The sequence below is a fragment of the Sorex araneus genome, chromosome 2, assembly GCF_027595985.1.
Source record: "Sorex araneus isolate mSorAra2 chromosome 2, mSorAra2.pri, whole genome shotgun sequence".
Classification (NCBI taxonomy): Eukaryota; Metazoa; Chordata; class Mammalia; order Eulipotyphla; family Soricidae; genus Sorex; species Sorex araneus.
Window position 1 is genome coordinate 218,270,014 of NC_073303.1, and position 13,674 is coordinate 218,283,687.

A 13,674-nucleotide genomic window follows, 5' to 3' on the forward strand; every position below is an offset into this window, starting at 1 on the left:
AGCACTGCCAGGAGTCATTCCTGAGTGCATGAGCCAGGAGTAGCCCCTGTGCATCGCCGGGTGTGACCCAAAAAGGAAAAAAAAATTAAATAAATTTTAAAAAAATAAATAAAGGGACAGACACACCAGGCTCGGCCCTTCTGCACAGCTGCCTGTCCCCAAGCCTCAAGGCCCCAAAGCGGGGGAAGAAAGACATTCTGGGGCACCCGCCCCCGCCCCGTAACTACAGCATCCCCGCATGCCCGGGTCCGGCCCTCCAGGGCAGCATGTGGGGGTGAGCCAGGGAGAACTGGTGGCTCCTTTTCCGGCCCTGAAATTACCCCTGATAATTACGGGTGGGGGCGTGGGGAGAGGACAGACCGGGCTGCGACACAGCCAGCCGGGGGAGAGAAGAGACGCAGACCCGGGCATGCAGGGCGGCCTCGCCCTGGGCCCGGTCTGGCCAACGAGCCTGAGGCTGTGGCGGGAGACCCCAGAAGGCAGCCAGCTGCCCCGGACTCTGGGGTCCCTCCAGAGAGCCCTGCACACCCCCACCCCGCAGGGGAAAGGCTGGGCGGGGACCTTTCTCCCAGTTTAAACAGCTGCCTCTGATTACACCACTGACTGGGGGCTGAGGCGGGCAGGATGTCGGGAAAGGCCTGGGGTGGGGCCCCTGGGAGAGACCCAGCAAGGGCCAACGGCCTCTGGCCGGGGGCGGGGGGGGTCTGAGGACAAGCAAGGGACGCAGCAAGCCTGGGGTGGGGGCACTTCTAAGGGCAAGGAGGCGGGCGGCAGAGGGTCACTCGGAAGGGAAGGGGGCTGCCCGCAGAGCTGTGTGGCAGGTCGGGGGGCGTGCAGGGGTGCAACCAGACTCCAGCGAGCCCCATCCGAGCCGTTTCCCAGAACACCGGGCACCAGCCGGGCACTGCGAAGGGAAGGGGGCGGGGGGGTGGTGGGCCCCTGTGTCACGGACAAACAACTCCGGAGCAAGGTCCACGCCGGGCCAGAGAGGCCATGCCCGCGTCCCAAACTACCAAGTCCAAGGACACACAGGGGCAGGGTGGGGGGGCAGGGCAGGATACTTACAGATCTCGGGCGCCTCGTCCGAGCCATCTGGACAGTCCCGCTCCCCATCACAGCGCCAGCCCTTGGAGATGCAGGTGATCTGGTCCCTGCAGGCGAACTGCTTCGGGCTGCACGTCTTAGGGGCTGGGGCCAGGAGAGAAATGGGGGTGCGATGAGAGGGGAAGGTCAACTCGATGGCCCGAAAGTCCCCTGGGGCTCCCTGTCCACCCCCCGCTGGCCCAGACTCTGACGTAACCGTCCTTGGCCTGGGGAGGGCCGGGCTGGGGGAAGGTAAGCCGGGACACGTTCTACTGCCCACTCCGCTGCCTGGCCCGGGAGCCCCTTCCACAGTGCTCAGGGCCAGACCCAGGCTCCGTCCCCCATTCCTGATGCCTCCAGTGGCCCAGGTTTGCTGACTGAGAAAGGGACAGAAGGGCAGACCAGGGACAGTGTGACGGGTTGAGCACACACACTGCATGCGGGTTTGAGCCACGGCACTGCCGGGGTCGTTCCCAGCACGGCTGAGAGCAAGGCCGGGGCAGCCCGAGGGGTCAGCGGGGTCCAGCTACAAAACAAGGCCAGAAAACAGGGGTGGGTGGTGTCTCCGTCCAGCGGGTCTTGGAATCAGGTCACTTGGTTCATAGTTTCCTTACACGGAAGGTTGACGAGAAAAAGGGAATCCCAGCCAATACTCAACTCCAAGACATTAACTTTTTTTTAAATTTATTTTATTTTTTTTTTAAATTTTATAGGTAGTTCACGGACTAGAGCGATAGCACAGCGGGTAGGACATTTGCCTTGCACGCGGCCAACCCGGGTTCAATTCCTGTGTCCCTCTTGGAGAGCCCGGCAAGTTACCGAGAGTATCCCACCCGCACGGCAGAGCCTGGCAAGCTCCACGTGGTGTATTCAATATGCCAAAACCAGTAACAACAAGTCTCACAATGGAGACATTACTGGTGCCCGCTCGAACAAATCGGTGAGCAACGGGACGACAGTGCTCAGTGCTAGGTTGTTCACAATATTTGATTACATTTAATACTCAAACACAATCCCACCACCAGGACACCTTCCCACCACCATATTTCGGGTGTTTCCATCCCAAACCCCAATCCCTGTCCCAAAGCAGAACGGAAATAATATATTTTATATTGTTTGTTATGAAAAACCACTGAAAATGCTACAAAAAGGTATCCTTAGAGGAAAGAGTGTGAAGATTGTTCTATTTTGACAGGGGCCATTAAAATCTTCAATAAGATATCACTAGCACATTGTTAAAGGTTGAGCCTTGTGTGCTTTTGTATGTATGTATATATATATATATACGCATATATATATATATCTGTTGAAAAATATACTACACTTGATCTTAGCCAAAAGGCCGAGACGCAACGTCTGTTGAAAAGTATATAAATATATTTCCCACTAAGATTGGTTGCCTAGTACTTTTTTTTTCTTTTTGGGTCACACCCAGTGATGCACAGGGGTTACTCCTGGCTCTGTGCTCAGGAGTCACTCCTGGCGGTACTCAGCGGACCATATGGGATGCTGGGAATCGAACCCGGGTCAGCCGCGTGCAAGGCAAACGCCCTCCCCGCTGTGCTATTGCTCCAGCCCTGGTTGCCTAGTACTTTGAACCCCACCAAATGCGGTGCGGTACTCTTGGAGTATGGGTAGGGTGCGTCCTATGAAGTGTCATCCACCCATGAGTAAATCCCCAGAAAACCCAGGTACGTGGGACTTGGAGACTGAGAACTCTGGGTCCAGGGGACCGGGTACGAAGATCCCCTGCCCGTAACCCCGTCTCGGGCGACTCAGCGGTAACGTCCACAAGCCAGCACTGTCTGGCACCAGATAATCTCTCCATCAGCCACCATCCAGCCCTCACGTGCTTCTCTCCCGGAAGGGAGCATGACATGACGCTCGCCATAACCGTGCCACCAGACTCCACGCCAGGCTGTTTCATTCAGGGAGCCCTAGAGGGGGGGGATGGGTGAGACCCCTCCCCACCCCAAAGGACCCAGCCCTGGTAGCTGAAAACCTCCAGAACCCAGCGGCTGCCCTCCACACTCTTGGCCTGAGCCTCGTCCAAGACAGTCACTTGAGGACCTGGTTTGGCTGGAAGGCATTTTGCTTTAAAAGTCCAAGTCTCTGGGGCTGGAGCCATAGCACAGTAGGGAGGGCGTTTGCCTTGCACGTGGCCGACCCAGGTTCGATTCCCAGCATCCCATAGGGTCCCCCGGGCACCGCCAGGAGTAATTCCTGAGTGCAGAGCCAGGAGGAACCCCTGTGCATCACCGGGTGTGACCCAAGAAGAAAAAATAAAAATAAAAAGCCCAAGTTTCTAAGACCCTGTCCTGGAGGTGGAGTGAGGGCTTTTACGGTACGTCCTTTCCTGGCCCCAGAAGGTCCCGGCTGCTCTCTCCTAGGCCTCCTGCCCCTCCACCCCTGGACACGCCTGAAAACTCTCCTGGGGCCCAGCCCGAACTACCAGGCCCCTGCCGGGAACTCCGCGGTGGCTTGGAGACGGTCAACAGAGGGACAGGAGGGCAGGGCTGGGAGGGGCTGGGTGGGGCAGGGAGAGGGAGGGCGAGCTCAGCCCCTCCCTCCCTCTCCTCAGGCACAGCTCAGGTGCTAGGGTGCCAGGCAGGTCGGCACAGACAAGCCGTAGGGCAGAAGGGGTGCGAGGGGGCGTGAGATGAAAGGGGGGGCGGGGGGGAGGAACTGCGGCCAGGGGAGGTCTGGGATGGTCCAGCTCAGCCAACCAATCAAGTTCTTCACCCAACCCTGCTTTCTGCGGTTCCTTCACCCCCGCCCCCCACCTCCTCCTGCACCGTTCTTGTGGGTTTGGGGGGGTGGGGGAGGGACTCCCAAGCAGTGCTCAGGAAGTCCGGGAAACGCATCAGCAATTCTTGGCCAACGTGGCTGTGGGGTCAGTGCAAGGGCGTGAGGACGCGATGCTGCTGGCCTGGGCTGGACAGTGCTGGGAACACAGGGGCCACCTTAGCAGGTGTGTCCTGGCGAGACTCAGGGCCGCCAGGGCTGCTCAAAAACAGTGCTCGGGAGTCAGCAGGGTCGGGAGCCGGCTGGGGCACAGGCCCTGCCAGTCGCGCTCTCCTGGCCCCAGCCTGGCCTGTTCTCCCCTCACCCCCAACTCTTCACCCCCTCTCAGGAATCACTGCATCACCGTCATCCCGCTGCGCATCGACCTGCTCAAGCGGGCGCCAGTAAGGTCTCCATTCGCCCCCGCCCTGAGACGTTAACAGCCTCTCCTTCCTCGCCCTGCCCGCCGAGCTGACCTCTCTCTCTCTCGGGACTCTGGGAAGTAAAGGCCCACACAGAGGGTGAAGTGGCTCCTTCCCTGCGTGCCGGTGCTTAATCCTCACCGATGACGATGACGAAGCAGGCCCCGCCCACACCCCGTGCTCAGGGAGGGGGCCCGTGGCAGGCAGGTGACAAAACCAGGGCGAGCCTGTCAGCTGACTGAGCTCCCGAGCCCAGCCGTGCCCTCTGCACCCGCCTCCCCACCCCTGCTGGCGGCCCACCTCCCGCCCCCACGGGGCCCGGGTCCCCAGCACCCGGCCAGCCGCGGCTTTCTCTGGGCTGTTCCCCAACGCGAGGTGCCAAGGAAGGCCAGGGGGTCCCTTGGAGCCACAGCGCCCCCCACCCCCCCCCACGCCCACCCCGTGAAGACGGCCAGCGTCTAGTGGAGCAACAGCGGAGGGAACAGCGAGCAGCACAGGAGGGAACAGCGAGCAGCACGGCGGCTGGGGCGCAGGGCAGGGCGGGGCGGGACGGGGCGCAGGGCCACAGCGAGACCGCCCTTCCTCCCTGACCCCCAGCTCTGGCACAGGGGACGCGCTCAGGCCCCTGGCCAGAAAGAGAGTGGAGATCAGGAAACACATCAAGGATGGCCGGGGCAGGCCCCCCCCCACCCCCCGTCAGAGCCCCCTCCCCGCCCCCCCCACCCCGAGCGGGAATAAAGGCGCCTTGAGGAGGTAGATAATGCCGGGTTCATTGCCCGCTGGGCCAGCTGTGAGGTCTTCCCAGGGAAGTGCCCGCCAGCCTCGTTAGCATGCGGGGAGCCGAGTCGGCCCCTGGCCGCCGCGGGGGCTGGACGGGGACTGGAGGCAGATGGGCAGTGGGAGCCCAGAAACTGTGGCCCCCCCACCGCCCGAAGCCCCCCACCTGGACTTGGTCCACACCCCCACCCTTCCCCAGGGCCACACTCGGAACCCGGGCCTGGGGTCACTGGTTGGTCACTGCACACCCCCGTCTATTCTGCATCCCAGCCACGCTCCCCCCCTTCGGCCCTCACTTTGTCCGTCCGCCCCCCCGCCCGTCCCCCACCCCCATTTTTGGCCTGAACTCGACAGAGGAAACAGCAGCTGGCAAACTCGGAAAGCTGGAATGAGAGATTCACAAACCAGATGTGCTCTTGCCGCGGCGGGGGAGGGGGCAGGGCCTGCCCACAGCGGCATCTCCTCGGGCTGCGCAGGGGCTGGGGGGCACGGGGCAGGGCAGGGCGGTGGCGTGCACATTTCCAGGACCTGGGCGGCACGGGCACCAGGATGGCCCAGAGACGGGGTGCGGGGGCGTGCGGGTCCCGCGCGGAGGGTGGTGGAGAAAGGCCCAGGAATCTTACGTCTGAGGGCTGAGGCCTGTCTTTGATTTCCTTCAGGCCGGGCGGGGAGGGAAGAAACAAATAACCTACTTTGGGGCAGTCTATACCGCCAAGGGAAGCCTCCCTCTGAGGCAGGAGCCCGGTGGGGGCGGGGAGAAGGAAACTCATAAGCCGGCGGCCAACCCCACTCTCCTCAGCTGAGCGCCTCCTCAGACGCCAGCACCCAGAACACCCACCCTCGAGACGGCAGCGGCCAGGAGCGCACAGCGGGGCCCTAAGTTTGGGAGCCACTCCGGAGCACCGCTCCTGCCCCTCTGAGGAACTGCACCTCCCGATGATGTGCTCCTGCCCCTCTGGGGAACTGCACCTCCCGATGATGTGCTCCTGCCCCTCTGGGTAACTGCGCCTCCCGATGATGTGCTCCTGCCCCTCTGGGTAACTTCGCCTCCCGATGATGTGCTCCTGCCCCTCTGGGTAACTGCGACTCCCGATGATGTGCTCCTGCCCCTCTGGGGAACTGCATTTCCCGATGATGTGCTCCTGCCCTTCTGGGGAACTGCACCTCTTGATGATGTGCTCCTGCCCCTCTGGGGAACTGCACCTCCCGATGATGTGCTCCTGCCCCTCTGGGTTACTGCGCCTCCCGATGATGTGCTCCTGCCCCTCTGGGTACTGCACCTCCTGATGATGTGCTCCTGCCCCTCTGGGGAACTGCACCTCCCGATGATGTCCTCCTGCCCCTCTGGGGAACTGCACCTCCCGATGATGTGCTCCTGCCCCTCTGGGTAACTTCGCCTCCCGATGATGTGCTCCTGCCCCTCTGGGTGACTGCGCCTCCCAATGATGTGCTCCTGCCCCTCTGGGGAACTGCACCTCCCGATGATGTGCTCCTGCCCCTCTGGGGAACTGCATCTCCCGATGATGTGCTCCTGCCCCTCTGGGGAACTGCATCTCCCGATGATGTGCTCCTGCCCCTCTGGGTGACTGAGCCTCCCAATGATGTGCTCCTGCCCCTCTGGGGAACTTCATCTCCTGATGAGGTGCTCCTGCCCCTCTGGGTAACTGCACCTCCCGATGATGTGCGCAGACATTCATCAGCGTGGTCACTGCCTGCCAGCCGCAGTCTGAAAGGCTCTTCCATACAGACTCCCTTTAGTTCCTCACGAGCCCATGGCGAGGACCCCGGGAAGGTGCCCTGGGGGGTCCTCGTGACACCCAGGGGGAAACTGAGGCACAAGAACAAGTGATGGGTCCTTTGGCCAAGAGGCTTGGAGCGGGTGAGGAGGGGGCAGAAGGGAGGGGGCAGAGAGATGGGTGCACGTGAGAGCAGGGGCGACAAGGGGTGCCTTCTGGCCGGGGGCTCCCCGGAGGAGGGGCTGTGGGTGAGCGGGGGGCTCCTGCTCTGAAGAGGGCCGAGGGAAGAGAGGAAGGAGGAGAGGACGCAGAGGGAGGAGAGCAGGGGAGCGGGCTGCAGAGAGAAGGCCGGGACACAGGGGCCGTCTGTTCTCAGCTTTGCCTGGAGACGAATGTGACCGCCATGCTAACTCCGGCCAACACCCCCGCCCCCCCACACCCAGGCACCCAGCCCAGCACGGCCCCGGGGCCACCAAGCTGGAGCCAGGCTAGGAGGTGTAGGGCCGGGTGTGCATCCAGACACAACAGGGACCCCTCTGCCCTGCTCGGGCCTTGGCCGCCTCCTCTGCGCCATCCTGGGACCGGGGGTGGGGGCGGGGGGTAGGAAAGGGGCGCGAGGACGCCTGGCGGAGAAGAAAGGGTGTCAGGCACGTACAGGGCCTGGGGGGCCTTCTCTGGAGGGGACCAAGCCCTGATCGCCAGGGGCAGAGGACGAGGAAGAGTCGCGCTCAGTGGTACTTGCTAGGAACAGGGCTCTTGGGGCTGGGGCTGGCCACCAGTCCTGGGGTCCACTGCAAGGGTGGACACTGCAGCAAAGACGGAGAGAGAGAGAGAGATTGGAGAGAGGGAGATTGAAGAGAGAGAGATATTGGAGAGAGAGATTGAAGAGAGACGGGAGAGAGAGAAGAGCAAAAGAGAGAGAGGGGAGAGAGAGATTCGAGAGAGAAGAGAAAAGAGACTAGAGAGAGATTGGAGAGAGAGATTGGAGAGAGAGCGAGAGAGAGATTGGAGAGAGAAGAGCAAAAGAGAGAAAGGGGAGAGAGATTGGAGAGAGAGATTGGAGAGAGAGATTGAAGAGAGAGAGGGGAGAGAGAGAGAAGAGCAAAAGAGAGAGAGGGGAGAGAGATTGGAGAGAGAAGAGAAAAGAGACTAGAGAGAGATTGGAGAGAGAGGAGAGAGAGACTACAGAGAGATTGGAGAGAGAGATTGGAGAGAGATTGGAGAGAGAGATTGGAGAGAGAAACTAGAGAGAGAGGGGAGAGAGCGAGAGAGAGACTAGAGAGAGAGAGAGGGGAGAGAGGGGAGAGAGAGAGCGAGAGAGAGATTGGAGAGATTGGAGAGAGAGATTGGAGAGAGATTGGAGAGAGAGATTGGAGAGAGAGACTAGAGAGAGAGAGGGGAGAGAGAGTGAGAGAGAGACTAGAGAGAGAGAGGGGAGAGAGAGGAGAGAGATGGGCCACGTGAGGGGTGGGGGCACGTTTTCCAAAGGGAACCACAACATCTCTCTATGCATCTACGGGGGCCCAGGCAGGGGGTGACGGGGCGCAGACAGCAGGAATCTGAACTTTCAAACATACGGGGGGGGGGACAGGGCTCCCCCCGCCCCCCAGACCCAAACCGAGAGGTTTTTCGCCGAATTTTATGTATTTTGGGTGTTACCCGGTGGCTCTTTCCCGCAGCTCAGTGAGGCTCAGACACATTTTTGTCATTCCTGAGTCTGGGCCGCTGCTCTGCGGCCTGGACCGTCGGACAGATGGGCTGGCCGGGGCGGCCAGGGGCGCGGAGGGCTCCCGCCTGCATCCTGAGTCAATATTGACTCAGCAGGACCCGCCGGACAGTGGCCTCCCGGCCACTCTCCCTCTCCCCACAAGGCAGAGGCAGACCCCTCGGAAGCCCCAGGGGTCATCCTATTTCTCACAGGTCCTCCCCCGCCCCCCCCCCCGCATAGGCATCCTGTGCTGGGGTGGGGGGGGCAGATGGGGGGGTCCTGGCCCACTCCCCACACTGTCTGCCGGTTCTGAGGCTCCTGGTTCTGAGGAAGTTCTAAGCCACCGGGACCTCCTTCCTTCTCTCTGAAGTCGTTCCTCTCCCCGCCGTCGGACACAGCCCGCAAAAGGGTATCAAGTTCCCTGCTTCCAGGAAAATTCTCTCCAAAAGTCATTCCCAAAACGCGTGGGGCAGAGGGGGGAGGAGGGGGAGAAGAGGGAGGAATTTGGAGGACAGTGGAAGGGAAAACTTTCCCTGCCAAAGTGGGACGTTCTGAGTCCAGGCCCGGGGCGTGAATCGGGCTCCAAGACGGTGAGACGGGAGTCGGGACCCTGGTGGGGTGGGGGGTGGGGGGGCTGAGAGACACCGACTTTCCAAGGAGGTCGAGACCAAGCAGGTGGCAGGGACCTGGGGCAGGACAGAGCGTGCCCAGGATGAGAAGAGGCGAGGCCGAAGTTCTGGGTGCCAGCACGACGCTCACCAACGGCATCTGCAGGCCGAAAAGGCCGGAAGGACCTCGGAGCAGACGCTGCCAACATTAATGACACAGTTCTCTCGGGCCGAACCTGGAGAACAACAGCCCCTCCGAGACCTGGCGCAGGGGGAGGCAGCTACACCCCGAGGCAGGGACACGGAATCCCTGTGCATTTGTGGCCCACGTGGGTAAACGGGGGGTGGGGGAAAGCAGAACCAGGGGGCCCCCACCCACCGCCCTGTCCCCAATTCCGAACTGGGAGCGGGGAGAAGAAAGGAAGGCAGAAGCTCTTCAAAACAGGAAAGTCAGTCCTCAGGGACACTCCCTGGCCCCCCGGGGGGAAGGAGGGGGACAAATGCACCCCCCAGCCCTTTCCCAGGGAGGCTTTAGGCTGCCGCCTGGGGCCACTGCACCGGAAGTACTCTAGAGCCAACTGCTTCCTTTCCCAAACAATGCAGGATCCGGCTAGAGGGGCCAGGATCAGGGACAGAATACTGGGGTACGGAGATCAGGTCCCCCCGATGCTCAAATAAAGCACACAGTCCTGTCAGGTGGGGGACTCGCACACTGTCCATTCAGCAGATACTGCCGGTCAGGAGCTCCGCCCCCAAACTGGGGGATGCAAAAGCTCCGGAGTCCAAGGGGGTCGCGGGGATATCACGAAGGGGCCAAGGTGGGACACTGAGTCCTGGCTTGGGACTCCCGCATGCCGAGGCTGAGACCATCACAGGGAGAAAGTTAGACTTGAGGAAGATCTTCCCAGGCTTTTGTATTTGGGGGGCTGGGTGGGGCGGGGGGGGGGAGGCACACTTGGCAATGCTCAGGGGTCACTCCTGGCTCTGCACTCAAGAATTACTCTTGGTGGGGGGAGACCCAGGGGACCCATATGGGATCGAACCCAGGCCAGCAGCATGCACGGCAAGAGCCCTACGGGCTGGTCTGTCTCTTCAACCTCTGCTCAGGGCCTTGAAGGGTTGGGAGGCCTGGGGCAGCATCAATTACTCTCCAGGCCCCAGCTGACGCCCTCGGAGGCTTCTGACAGGGAAGAGAAGGTGTGGAAATGGGGTATAAAAATGCATAGAGCAAATGGTCTGGAGCGATAACACAGCGGGTAGGGTGTCTGCCTTGCACACGGCCGACCCGGGTTCGATTCCCAGCATCCCATAGGGTCCCCTGAGCACCGCCAGGGGTAATTCCTGAGTGCATGAGCCAGGAATGACCCCTGTGCATTGCCAGGTGTGACCCAAAAAGCAAAAATAAATTAATAAATAAAAAATAAAAATAAAATGCACAGAGCAAATAGTGGCAGGGGAGCAAGGCAGAAGAGAAAGGAAGTCTGGGGGGAAGGCAGCCCAACATCAAACTGTTTCTCCAACCCCCAAGAATTTCCTCCTCACCCCTGCTGTGAAACGAGGGGAAAGAAGGTCAAGGATCTAAGCCTGGCCCAGGGAAAACGGAGTCTGGAAGCTTCTCTGAGGGAGCCAGGAGCCTGACACCTCTGCCTGATAACTCACAGTAACCTCCTGCCTTATCAGGGAACCCAGTGGGCCCCGGGGTCTGCAGAAGGAAGCTCGGCAGCCTTGTTCTGCCTGGGGCTGCTACAAAAAAAAAAAAAAAAAAAAAAAACACCTGGGCTTCCAAATCCTTCTTCCTCTCCCCGCTCACCCATATCTGTTTTCCCATCTTATCCAGCAGCAAGCACACGAAATTTTATCTACGAGTTAATGACAAAAAAATAAAATTAAAATTTTTTTTTTTTTTATCTACGAGTAAGGACCCCAAGCAGAGGTCCCGGTGGACTGGAGCAACAGAGGTGGGAAGGCTCCAAGATTGCTCCATCGGGAGGGAATGTGGCCAGGCCCATGACAGCGGCAGGAGAAGGTTAAAGGTAAGCTAGCTAGGTAAGCGGTGCCAGGAACTCGCCTTCTCTGGACGCCCGGGAGCTCCGTGTCCGTGGGCCTGACTCAGGAGGCCAAAGACCAGAGTCCCCCTGGCCACCCACGAAGGGGTCAGACCCTCAATGGCGTGTGATCTCTACCACATCCCTTCCCCCCTAGGAAGGCAGGGTGTGTCTGTTTGGGGACGAGGACACAGGCCGTGAAGTCCCTGTCCCTCGGAGCTAGGCAGGCAGTTGTGGATTGTGTAGAAATTTTTTTTGCGAAAGGGAAGGGAGAGAGTTAAGTCGAAATCCAGATCTGCGCACCATCTCCCACACTTCCTTGGTGTGGCATCTCAGGCGGCTTTCAGAATCCGGGGTGACGCTGCCTGGGGGGGAACCCCCTGACTGACCCCCCCAATTTATCATCATTGAGACCCTGAGTTGAACTCCATCTAACTCATCATCCTGGGACTCCCAAAGAAGTCCCTCCCTCTTAAAAATACTTTTCCTATCCTCCCCAGAAATCGCTGCCCCCCACCCGATCTCTCTGCCTCAGTTTCCCCTCTCACTTCACAGAGCTGAGAACAAGAAGAAAGAACATGGGCCGGTGCAGGGCAGACCCTCGTTCCCTAATTTTGGAAAGATAATTGAAGTAATAAGGGGGGGTGCAGAGAGACATTCCCCAAGAGGGTAAAACCGAGGTCACCAAAGCTATGTCTGGCTGGACACGCTGCTCCCCGACCCCCTCACTTCCCCCCCCCCCCCAGCTAAGGCGAGCCGTGCGGGAGGGAGCACAACGCAATAATCTGGTTTCGGAGAAAAACTTTCCCAATCTCAGCCTGGCAGAATCTGGAAGATGGAGGAGGGGTGCATCAGGATGGGCCCAGTTTCGTCTCCGGCTGAAGAGGATGAGGAGGATGGGAAGGATGAGGTCCCGCCCCTTCTCGAGCCAGGGGCCCGGCCCACCACCCCACGCCAACCCCATGACCCCGGCTTAAACCTCGGGGCAAGGTCTGAACCCATGACTCAAGGCAAGAGGCAAAATAGCTGACTGGAAATGGGGGAGAAAGGGCACCCCCCCCTTCCCAAAAGGACACAGTAATTGCCGTACACAAAGTGTGTGTGTAGTGGCGAGGGGGGGGGGGACAGAGGAGAGAATAAACACATTTAGCAAAAGCAAAGGGATTCTGGGCAGTGGGGACAGAGCCTTCACCCCCAGCCAACCTCCAACTCTCCTTTCCAGTCCAAACTGTAATCAAGCCAGAAAGTCTGGGAAAGCCGCCTCCGCCGGCCTGCCCTCCACCCCTCCACCTCGGCATTCCAGGCCCTCTCCAGCCCCTTCCCCAGCCCTGACATCTGACGTTCCTTCATCTCAGAGCTCCCCAGGAACGAAGCAGGAACATTCAAAGTCACACAGCATCGCCTGCACCCCCCCCACCTCCCGCCCCCCCCTCCACCCTGCACCCCTCCCCGGCACGGCCCCATCCAGGCTACTGACAGAGGCCCGGAGAGGGGGAAGTGTCCAGCTCTGAGCCCGGATCCTGAGCCGGGCCTCCAAGCCTGCTCGCCCGGGCCCAGATTCCACACCCAAGCAGGGGGCCTCCCCTCCCCTGGCGGCTGGCTCTTCCCACCCACAGCCTGCCCTCTCTGCCCAGCAGGCACCCTTGACCCGGCTCCCCCGGTCCAGATTCTGAGGCCACCGCAAATGCCGCTGTTCCCCCCCACCCCGCTCCACCCACCCCCCCACTTTGCAGTGGTACATTGCAAATTCAGATTCCTTCACAATTCAGGAGGGGGGGTGGGGTGGGGGGGAGGATGTAGGGGAGGCGGAGGCGCTCCCTGCTCAGTGATAGGAAGAGAAGGCCTCTGGATCCCTGGATCTGAAAAAGGGGAGTGGGGGGGTCCTCTCCTCCCCTCCCAAGCCTCTGGTCTTTGTTTGGGCTGGGGGGTCCCGGAAGCATCATTTGCTCAGGGTCCCCCCCATCCTCCAAATCGGACCCCCATCCCCGCCCCCAGTCGGGCCGCTGCTGTGTCAGCTGCACTGGGATAACAAAAGGCACCCCCTCCCGCGGCTCCCCTCCCCACCCGAGCGCAGGAGGGGGCTGGGAGTGGGTGTCCTCAGGGGTCCACGGGGGCCGCCGGAATCTCACTCACCGTCGATAGCAGCGGCGACCAGAGCCGAGAGCAGGGGCAGCAGGAGCAGCGGCGGCGGGGTCAGCATGGTGTGGGCTGATGGACGAGGCAGCCCCCTCCCCTCCGGTCCTACTTCTCGCCGTCGTCCCCCCCCCAACTGGGGGGTCCCCCGTTTTCCTCCCTCCCCCTCCTCCTCCTCTATTCTTGTCCTATCCTTCGGCAGAGCTCTCCAGGGGCGTAGTAGGCAAAGAGGTAGAGTTCGGAGCCCCTCGGTGAGGGCCTGCTGATGGGGGTGCGCCCCGTGCCCCCCAATCCAAACCCCTTACCCCCCAGTTTGTCCTCTCCGCTCCCTCTTTTCCCCCCTCCCCGGGCGAAGCTCACAGCCCCATCTCCGAGCCG

The 13,674-nt window shown here is 60.9% G+C and overlaps 1 protein-coding gene and 1 pseudogene across 1 annotated transcript in view; both read right to left on the reverse strand.

Moving 5' to 3' along the window:
• Positions 1-13,450, reverse strand: part of LRP1 (LDL receptor related protein 1) — a 101,001-nt gene extending 87,551 nt beyond the window's left edge. The window contains exons 1-2 of the mRNA XM_055129189.1: positions 13,297-13,450; positions 1,066-1,188 (exon numbers count right to left, since the gene is read on the reverse strand). Coding sequence (XP_054985164.1) covers positions 1,066-1,188; positions 13,297-13,363 — 190 coding nt within the window. The 5' untranslated portion in view covers positions 13,364-13,450. The remainder of the gene's footprint in view (positions 1-1,065; positions 1,189-13,296) is intronic.
• On the reverse strand, positions 2,303-2,437 carry LOC129402709 (U2 spliceosomal RNA; annotated as a pseudogene).
• Positions 13,451-13,674: the final 224 nt, after the last annotated feature.